The sequence below is a fragment of the Orycteropus afer genome, unplaced genomic scaffold, assembly GCF_000298275.1.
Source record: "Orycteropus afer afer isolate SDZICR_OR568_19922 unplaced genomic scaffold, OryAfe1.0 scaffold00006, whole genome shotgun sequence".
In the NCBI taxonomy this organism is placed as follows: domain Eukaryota; kingdom Metazoa; phylum Chordata; class Mammalia; order Tubulidentata; family Orycteropodidae; genus Orycteropus; species Orycteropus afer.
The window spans coordinates 29279146-29290304 of NW_006921593.1; the positions used below are offsets into that span (position 1 = coordinate 29279146).

At 41.5% G+C, this 11159-nt stretch overlaps 1 protein-coding gene across 1 annotated transcript in view; it reads left to right on the plus strand.

The window, feature by feature from the left end:
* The first annotated feature begins 8073 nt into the window (after positions 1–8073).
* Positions 8074–11159, plus strand: part of TRIP12 (thyroid hormone receptor interactor 12) — a 114215-nt gene continuing 111129 nt past the window's right edge. The window contains exon 1 of the mRNA XM_042780901.1: positions 8074–8171. Coding sequence (XP_042636835.1) covers positions 8074–8171 — 98 coding nt within the window. The remainder of the gene's footprint in view (positions 8172–11159) is intronic.

An 11159-nucleotide genomic window follows, 5' to 3' on the forward strand; every position in this document is an offset into this window, starting at 1 on the left:
TTGGAATATGGTCTGCTTCCTGTATATAAGGAGAAGCCTTGGGAATGGTCTCTAGCTTATGGCATGCTTGGACCCTGCATGTAGCCATGTTGTTGTTCAGCATCTTGCCATGCTCTGCTGACTTTGGGACTGACAGTGGACTTGAATTAATGGCGTGCCATGTGGTTTGGTAACATCAGGACTGTGCCATTTTATTTGTCAACCTTGGGCTTGTTAGCCTCAGCAGCCAGTAGCTGCCTGAGCGAAGACATGCCTCTAGCTTCAGTGGGCCGGGAGCAGGAGACAGAGCTGGATCCCAAGGTTGAGGGGCTTTCACCCAACCCCTAGAGCCTGGCACTTTGAACTGGGACTTAAAGCCTCCAAACTGTAAGAGAATAAACTCCCTGTTTGTTAAGGCTATCCAATTTGTGGTATATATTTCTGTCAGAGCAGCACTAGGTAACCAGAACAGAATATGGTACCAGGAGTGGGGTGCTGCTCTGACAGATGCCTAAAATGTGGAAACAGGAACGGAGTGCATCCTTGACCCAAGACCCTGGCAGAGAGATCCCAGCATATGGCATGACAGACGACAGAAGCAGAGCAGCAGACCCGCATGACAGATGGCAGGAGCAGAGCCTAGAGACCAGCATGAGAGATGGCAGGAGCAGAGCTGAGAGAACTGGCATGAGACAGCGACAGCCTTACCAGCCCATGGAGGGGAAAGCTCGATGCCTTTGGTTAGGCAGCTTCCTTGTGGAGTGGGTTGCCTTCAGACATTAATTGGTAGAAGAGACTGGCTTGAAATGGAGTAGCAGGTTGGCCGGCCCACGGAGCAAGAAAGCTAAATGTCCTTTGGGGCAAGAAAATTGCTGGTGGAGTGGGTTGCCCTCGGACATTAACCTGCAGAAGCAGAGACCAATGAGACGGAAGCAGAGCTGCCTCAGCCTGAAAGGGTAGGACTATGGCCTTTGAGGATGGAATGATCACAGCCTCCTAGGTTCAGAGAGCCAGGCCTTCACCAACTTGGCTCTGGAGTGTGGGGTTGCTCGTCATGTGAGCTGCTGGGATGGAGCCGTAGCCACTGCCACTGCCCAAGAGGGAGAGGAACAGGGCCCACCAGGCCAAGGGGGTGAGGTCGCCAGTCAGGAACTAGGGCACTGGAGCCACCCAGTGGAGGAGACCTGTACAGATAACACCCACTGAAGATCTATACAGATGCCAAGTTGACAAGGGGTGGAATTACGAAAGTTATGTATGTGTGTCAACTTGGTTGGGCCTGGTTGAGTGACTGAGCAGCTGGTGGTAATTATTCCCCATGATGAGACTGGCAATCAACTCCATGGTAGCATCTACCACAAGCAGCTGAGTAGCTTGCCTTTGGGATGTGGTCTACTTCCTGTATATAAGGAGAAGCCTTGGGGATAGTCTCTAGTTCATGGCACGCTTGGTTTGGACCCTGCATGTAGCCGTATCATTGCTCAGCAGCCTGCTATGCTCTGCTGACCTCGGGACTTAAAACACACTTAAGTTAATGCCCTGCCGTATGGTTTGGTAACATTGGGACTGTACTTTTTTATTTGTCAACCTTGGGGCTTCTCAGCCTCAGCAGCCAATAGCTGCCTGAGTGAAGAGATGCTTCTAGCTTCAGTGGGCTGGGAGCAGGAGGCAGAGCTGGACCCCAAGGTTGAGGGGCTTTCACTTAGCCCCTAGAGCTTGACACTTTGAACTTGGACTTAAAGCCTCCAAATTGTAAGAATAAATTCCCGTTTGTTAAGGCCATCCCATTTGTGGTATATTCTTGTCAGAGCGGCACTAGGTAACCACAACACCTGGTAAAGATTTAATTCCACTCACTCACTAACGAGAGAAAACCTGTTAGGGTAAAGCTGGTTCAAAGAGCTTTTGGGGAAGTGGATATTTATAGGCAATTTGAAAAGGAATTTTGGAATAAGGTTGTTTGATGCCTAATGTCCTACAGGGCATTCTTCTATTTAAAAATTATTTTTATTTCTACCAGATAGGTATCTGCAAGTTAACATGTAAGCTGAGTACCTGAACTGCTAATTAATAGTAAATAGCAAAGTTAAACAATGTTGTTCTCACCTAGAAAATGAAATTCTTCCATAAGCCTGTTGATGTTTCATATGGCATTGAAAGGGAGGGCGTACAGTTGTCTGCTTTCTTCATGTGTTTTAGAAAACTTTCCTTAACTCACTCTAGTCACCAGAGCAAGAACGCCTGAAAGACCTTTCAGATCGGTGTCCTGTTTGTATGCTTGTGGAGGTTCAAGAGCCACAGTCCTAGACTTTGCTTTCTCATGGGACAAATTCTACACCCTTTGATCCCCAGCTCTTCCTTTCACCTTCCATTGGTTTCAGACTCCATCCATCCTGAGGTCTACTTGTTAGCTTTCTTGTTGGTCTGTCTCCTTACCTGTACAACGTTTTCGTTTTAGACTCTTTCTGATGCAGTTCAGACTTGGAGGGAGGCCCACTCCTCCTCAGAGCCTGAGTTTCAGCCCCATTGAACCCCTTAGCGTGACCTGTTCTCACTCTTACACCCCTTTCTCTTGTCCTCAGTGACTGGCCTTTCTAACATGCTAAATTACCTTCAAGGAATGATAAAAGATTATAATCCTCTGGATTACCCCTTAGGCCCCCAGTTTGGAAAGTCTTGGGTCTCTATGTTTTGACTTTTGAAAAAGGTGAACGTAGAATTATTTATCTGCTGAGCCAAGGAGAGAAGTCATAAAGAGCATGGGCTTTAGGTCAGATCAGTGTTTGAATGCTGATCCTGCCACCTGTTAGATTTGTGGCCTTGGGATTGCATTAACTTCCTGTGTCTGTCAAAAGATGCCTGGCATGTGGTAAACCTGGAATAAACATTGCCTATCATGGTTTTTATTTTACTATTCACTTTAAATCTTGTTTCCCCACATGAGAAATGTTTTTCAAATATTACGAAAATATAATTTGAAAATACCATTTTTATATTTTGTACAATAGTCCATTGTTGCATTTGAATGGTTTTGATGCCCCTGTGTTGCATTAAGGAGCTCTGGTGGCGCAATGGCTAAGGCATTTGACTACTAATCAAAAGGTTGGCAGTTCAAACCCACCAGCTGCAGAAGGAAGATGGGGCAATCTATTTCTGTAAAGATTTACCACCTCGGGAACACAAAGGGAGGGAGGTTGCTATGAGTTGGAATCAACACGATGGCAGTGAATTTGGTTTTCTGGTTGTTTTGATGATGCAGTGTTTAAGAACTTGGCTGTTAATGGAAAAGTCAGCAATTGGAACCCACTAGCCACTCAAAGACCTGGTGATCTGCTCCGGTAAAGACTTCAGCCTTGGAAATGCTATGGGGCAGTTCTGCTCTATTGAATGGAGTTGCTATGAGTCACAGTGCATCAAATTGAATTAAATGCCTGACAGATCCCCTCACTCTTGGATAACTCAGCCCTTTTCCTTGTGTTCCAGTGGCTCTTACTGTCCTCAGAAACTTTTCTGATTGACCAGAACAAAGACAGTAAATTTCTGTTTCCCTTAATGGAGACTGAATCCATAAACCACACTGTACTATTCCAAAATAGATGAAGCTATTTAGAGTTTAAAAAACCAACAACAAAAAAAAAGACTTGAATATGCACTACCTGTTGGTTCTGTGTTCCCTCCTTCCTCAGTCTGAAAAATTGCCCCCGGTGGTTATGTAGAAACCTTTTTTTATTTTCCCTCTCCAACTCCTTTCTTATTCAAGATGGTGGATGGGAGGGTTTCCTTCAGATCTACCATTTAATTGTTCTTCATAGACAGGCAGTTTTCATGTGTCAGACACTGTTCTAAGAGCCTGTGGCCTCTAATGCTCTCCCTAAAGTAATAGTATTATCATTAGTTTAATGGAGAAGGGGACTCAGACGAAGGTAAGGTACTTGCTGGTCTTCCTGTTACTAAGAAGCAGAGGTGGTATTTTGAGCCTAAGTAGTTTTTTTGTCATTATTTCTCTTTTATAGTCTAGTAGAGGGTATATAGAATAGTAAACTCTTCATGAGCACAGATATTTAATTTGTCCTAAGGTGTGTTTGATTTGCTAGTTTCTTGTAACACCTGGTTGTGTCCTTTCTTGGATCTAGTATGTATAGTTGTTGAGATCTGCAATTTAGGATGTTACTACTTGGAGTCTGCAAATTTGGGTGCCATTACTGACAAGTTACTTAATTTTGTAACACTTCAGTTTCCTTATTTGTAAAATAGGAATGATACCATGATTTATTAAGCTGTTGACATATTTCAGTTTTGCTACTAGAATAAACAAATGAGTAAAGTGCTATGCAAATTGTATTTATTACTGTTGTTACTCAATTACAAGTTCATAATCTGAAGCCAACCAAACCTGGAGGACCACACCTGAATAGAGTGCATAAAAAATTACAGAGGACACTGTGGACAAAAAGGATTCACTTTAAATGCCAGTTTTGAAAGCTGAAAACTTTTGTAGATGCTGCATGGGATATAAGTATTAGCTTTTTAAAATAAATAAATAATACATAGCCTATATTGTGAAAACAGTTTATCCCCATTCTCTTTTTAGAGTTGTCTGTCAAATGCTAATGATTACACTGGGAAACATAGCTGGCCTTGGGGCTGTTCCTGACTGGTCTGTGTTCCCAAGTTGGACACTTGTTCTCCACTGTCTATGCTGTTCACTGGTATAAATCCTGCATAAATCCTGTGTGTGGTATGTTTCCCTTTTGTGTTTTTGGCCATTTGACTAGGAAGAACTACCACATCCTAAAGTTAGTTGAAGGAATAGCCTTGTTAAAAATTTTAAGAATAAGTTTTCAAATGTAGCATTTAATATACAACTCTCTTTTTCCTATATAGAATTTGCCCCTACAGCTAAATAAGTAATTTTTCATATAAAATTCAAATGCAATTTAATCCAAATGATGCGTAGTTTGTTGGACACTTAGAGCTGTGAACAGAGGCGACGTGAGTTTGTTTTCAGTCTTGAAGATAATCCCTCAGCCTTTTAATCTTTATTCTATTGAATTTGAAGACATACATGTCATCTAATTTATTTCAGTGCTTTAGGACTTACTATAAAATGTTTTATATGAAAAATTTTGGTGGTGATTTTCACAGAAGTGATAGTTTGACTGTGGTTCCAAGAGGAGGATAATACAAAGCATGGACTCATCACCATTGCCCTTTCCTCCTCTCTGCTTGTGTTGAGACCTGGCCCAGGGGGAGGGCCTGTGTTCATCTCATGTTATCCCTTTATTTGCTTTCTGGGAATTCAACTTCCAAAGGTTCACTGAATCAGATCGCCTTCCTTAAAGATTAAAGCAGGTGACACTTTGATATATTTGTACTTTTGCTACTCTTCCTCTCTGAAATCTCAAGTTACCCACAAATGGGCTGGTGGCTGGTAATGGGGCTTGTTGAAAAACACAGATGTTGGGGGCACTATTAAGGTTACTTTGAGTGAAGATAGGTCCGAATACCCAGAGTGATTTACATTCATTTGAATTACAGTACACTCCAGGACTTATAGCAGGCATTTAATAACAGGAAGTGGGCAGGTGAGAAATACCAACCCTGTTTAATAATAGTATTCTTTGCCTTTCAAATTGAGAGCAGCAGTATCATGCCATTCTCTTCTGCCCATACTGTTTAGGGTTTGAGGGAAATGGCCTTGAGGTGGTGTTTGAAGTAGTAAAATTGCTTGGCTGAATTCTGAAATGGACTGGCTACTGTTTACTTCTTCATTGTGGTGTGATTGCTCTCTTGATGGGTGGGACTGCACAGGGGGTGCTTCTGAAATGTGACTTCCAACTTTGCACCCTCCTGGCTCTGGTCATGTTTTCACCTAGCTGGCCAAGTGAATGTGATCCTTAAAGTAGAATACATACACACGGTTGTATGTGTCCTCTTTACAGCGACAACCCACTTCTGACACTATTGCTAGAAATTAAGACTGAGATGTTGACATTGGTTTATATCTTCTTTTACCACAGTCATGTTTTTCTTCTGAATGTTTATTAAAATAACGGGTGGTTAGTATGTATTGTACTGTTGTGATAGGCACAGTCCTGAGTGCTTTCAGTGAATTTTCTGATTGAATCCTCAAAACAACCCTGAGGTAAGTTGTGTTACCCTGCGTTCAGCAGGTTGGAGCACAGAGAAGCACCTGTACGAGGTCGTGCATCCTGTCCGGTAGGAGAATCGCTCTGCACTGAGGACAGCTGGGCTTGAGTGACCCTGCCCTTACTGTTTAAAACCAAAACCAAAGTCACTGCCATTAAGTCAGAAGAATAAATAATCAAAAATAATGTCAGCGACAATAAAAATGACTCCTTTACTTCCAAATTCAAGATCCCCAGTCCTTCTCAAAGGCCATCGGTATTAGCCAAGTCTGTTTTACTAATTGTTTCATCAGTTTTCAATACTCAATGACACAAGTCTTTTATACGTATACATACAATAAATAGTTTGATACTTTTCTCCCCCTAACATGTCTTGGGAAGTTCTTTCCATATCACTTCCTGGGGATGTAATCTTTGTCTGTCTGTCTGCTAATGGTTGCATAGTATCACCTCTCCTTATTTTCCTAAAATTGGTAGTAATTCCATCAGTAATTTCAACTTTCCAGAGTTTGTTTAGTTTTTTTAATTGATAATGTGAACATTTGTGACAGAAGGAAAGAAATGCTTTTCTGTTGAATTGAGTTAGCATATAATTAAAAAGAAAACTCAGTTTACTATTTAGGTGGATGGGTGGGGTGTCTCTTAAACAAAATCAAGTAGTATTTTCTGTGGTGCTTAGTTGGCATTCTCTGTGGCATTGGTCTAGCTAATGTCTTGTGACCATTCTTTCTCAGTAAAGAGAAGTAAAGAACTCAAGTTAAAACTTGGAGGCTTAAGAAAAATTGTGAAAGATTTAATGTGCGCCAGCTGTAAATATTTCTCTGATTATGCGATTGGCTTGCTGAATCAGTTAAACTACTGTGCTTTGGTTTGAGTATCAGCATTTTATCTGTACAGTAATTAAAATTATAGAAAGAGTGCTGATTGATGAAAGTACTGCCATGATTTCGTGTTGCTAACAGCTCTGTTAGATAGGTAACATGTTGGTTTCAGAGAAGAGGTAATTGAAATCTACGGAATACGGTTCTTATCCAAGGTTGTGTGGCCAGCAAAGCAGGTGTTGAAATCCAGGGTATCTGAGGTCATTGCTTAGTTGCAAGCTGCTTTTTCCTCTTCTGATCATTAAGCTATTACCACAGTTTCTCAGTTTCTTCCCCATTTATTATTTCATTTGCTACTCACAGCAGTACTGTGAAATAGACAGGACATGTGTTTCCATTCTATGGCTGAGGAATCAGCTTCTGGGCAGAGATTTGTGCAAAGACAAACTTCTCTAATACCTTCTCTGTTACAGAACTTGAGCCAAGGTTTTTGACTCTGTGCAGTGCTCTCTTCTGCACAGTAATAGATATGTGAAAACAAAGACACATTTTTACTTGTGCTGTCTTTTCTTTTAATTGGGAATTTCCTGGCTGTTCTTTGAAAAATTTCAGTGAATTTTATGTTCTGGATTTTATATCACATGCCTTGAATTTGGTATATTCCTGATACTCTCTTAATACTTACTTTACTTAATACTTCGTATTGCATTATGGAGGACTTCATATTGGTTCATTCTGGTTTGACCCCTCCTGAGAATTTGCTTTTGCACCCCATATACAATGAACCTGAATCTACCTTTTAACAAGATTCTTCAACTTAAGATGCCCCTGGGATCTTGTTAAAAGATTCAGATTCAGTATATCTGGGGTGGAAAGGCAAATTCTCAGCAGGGGTTCAAACCAGAATCCGTTTGAAGTCCTGTTATTAAGACAGTGCCACATTAGTTAAAACTATAAAGTCATATTGTTTGCATAAAACTTCCCCATCGTCTTCGATGCCCCTTATTTGTTTGCTGTGCTATATATATATACACCATGTACTTCTAATCAGTTTTATCATTTGTTTTTCTTTCAGTGAATGGTAGTGTCTAGAAAGGGTATGTCCCTTCAAGAGAGAGGTGCCAATGTCCAACCGGCCTAATAACAATCCAGGGGGGTCACTGCGACGTTCACAGAGGAACACTGCCGGGGCCCAACCACAAGACGACGCCATAGGAGGAAGGTATGGATTCAGTAGTGATTTGAAAAGGAACTGGGAATAAATTTCAGAATGTATTTTTTAAAACCGCATTATGAGGACCAAAATGTGAATGGTTCACTGAAAGGGGGCAATTTTTCTTTTCCAGTTTTTGAGCCAAGTAACAGAACTGTAACTTGGAGGATTCCTACATCATTCTCCAGAAATGCCAGGCTCTAAATCATCAGTCAGGTCTCACTCACTGACATTGTCACAGATGTAATCAGGGTGGTATACATGTGGTCTGCTATGTTTTCTTTGTTGTTCCTTTTTGTTTTAGCCTCCCTAAACACATGCTACAAGAAATCTTTCAGACATTTCTGTCTTTTCTTATGTGAATCTTATCTTAATGATACTTTAGTGAACAGAAGCATAATTTATTTTGAAAATAAGTTTAGACACGCAACTTTTGTGTTCTTTCTCTTCATAGTTTTGATGACATAACAGATACTGGCAGGATGGTAAGGCGGTCTGACTTGGTGAGCACATCAGTTATCCCATGATTTTCTCAGGGATCTGGTGCTCAGTGGGTTTTTTAGTTGGGGTATTTGTGTGTGCCCTAGTATGATGAATGGGATACCTCTCTTCTCTGCTTACTTCTCTCTCCTCTTTTATCTTGATAAAATAAAAGATATGACTCAAAAGGTGAAATGGGAGGTAGCCAGGGACTGGTCTTCTACATATACCATTATCAGACCTCTACTTGCAAGGTCTAGTTCTCCATTCCAGGGACTAACGTTGATCATACTTATGATGAATAATTACTAAAGTGAAATAGGAAGCAAAGTGAGGCAGAGCTATGTATGATACATGAATGTATTGCCTTGTAAGTTATAAAAATTTTGAAAGTGACAAATAAAAAAAAGTGACATGGAGCATGTGGAGGCTAGCACATGGGCTTTGGACTAGGACAGGTAAGAATTTGGAAAATACAGAAAACTATAAAGAAAAACATCACAATTCCACATCCCAGTTAGAGAGGCATAATTCTTCCTAGTCTTTTTATCTAACTGCGTATGTATTTTTATATATGTGCATGTGTGTGCATATAAATAGCTTATACCTTTTAAACATCTGTAATTTTATATTAATCCTTGTTACATTTGGACTGTTGCACATGAATTAACAAACATTTTGGGCCCTTGCACGTCACTGCTTCCAAACCAATGGGTGTTTCATTAGCACCATTGTTTTTTCTGTACATCAGTATTATGGAAAATCATTTAAATATGTATATATATATATTTTTTTTTTTAATTGTGATTTGGGTGAAAATTTACAGAGCAAATTCACTTTCCATACAGCAGTTCACATACACTTTGTCCCAGGACATTGACCACAATTCACTACACTGTAACAGCTCCCCTCCCACTTCCTCCTGACAGTCACCTCTTCCTTGTGTCCATCCCTCCATCCACCCTTGCCCCCTGAGCTGTCTCCCTGTGCATAAACAGTCCTTCTTTCCCCCATGATTGTCCTCTCGAAGGAGTGTATCTACCTCAGGTAAATGTTCAACTCCTATGCCTGTGCCGGAAGCCACAGGTATGGGTTCAATTCTAGACCTGAAGGACAGCTAGGGGCCATAGTCTCAGTGGTTCCACCAGGCTTTATCAGACCAGCAAAACTAGTCCCACCCCCCAACACCACCTTTTTTTTTTTCCTTTCCCTAAATGATTTTGAGTTTTGTTCCACATTGTTCTCCCTCTCTATCCAGGATCTCCTATGTAGATCCCCCTCCTAATGGTTGACAGTGGTAGCCGGGCACCATCTAGTTCTTAGAGTCTCATAGTCATATAGGCTGTGGATTGCATAGTGTACCAGTCACTAGGACTAATTCTTTCCGTGAATATTTGGTTCTTTTCATTCTTCTTTGCTCTGGATGAGGAGAGATCCATTGTTGCATCTAGATGGCTGTTTGTAGGCTTTTAAGATCCCAGTCGCTACTCACCAAAGTAGGAGGTGGAACAATGTTTTGTGTAGTATGTTATGCCAGTTGAGCTTAATGTCCCCTGCAACTATGGTCCCAAGCCCACAGATTCGAATACTCGGTCACTCTGGGTAGCTGGCTGTGACCAAGAAGTGACTACAGCCTTGTCCCTTGTCAGCTCTACTATACACATGGGAATTCTTACAGATCATACAAATACACTTACAAGACCATTGTCTGCCAGCCCTGTACATGGTCTTGGGTATGCTCCCTGCCTCATGTTGTTGTTATGTGCTGTCGAGTCAGACCCGACTCATAGCGATCCCTCCTTGGGTTTCCGAGGCAGTGTCACTGTGGAAGTAGATTGCCCCATCTTCCTTCCGAGGAGTGGCCGATGGGTTTGAACCACCAGCCTTCTGGTTAGCAGTCAAATGCCTAGGCTACCAGAGCTCCTACACATGGCGTTGGGTATACTCCCTGCCTCATAGACATACCTAACAGTTCAGCCTGTCCACCCATCTATCCACCTGTATACCCATGTTTGCCTTCAGTGACAACGCAGTACTGCATGTGCAGAATGGTTCCTCTTTGTTGTTAGTACCTCCCATTACCTCTCTCTGTCTTCCTCTTCCTCAATGCCACCATGTTGATCGCTCACATTTGGTATATTGCCCTTCCCTTCACCCAATCAATACTTATCTCTGCCTGTCTAACAGTATTCCCTCCCCTGCCCTCCCACCGCTGGTAGCCAACAAAGAAAATTTCCTTCCATAGATAAACTTTTCCTTGACTTTTACAATAATGGACTAACACAAATTTGTCCTTCTGTGATAGACTTATTTCCCTCAGCATAATGTCTTCCAAGTTCAGCCACATTATGTGGTGTTTTACAGATTCTAGGTTATTCTTTAGGGGTGCGTAGTATTCCGTTCTGTGTCTGTACCAAAGTTTGGTTATCCATTCCTCAGTTGATGGACACCTAGGTTGTTTCCATCTTTTGGCTATTTTAAATAGTGCTGTGATGAACATGGGTGTGCATATGTCTG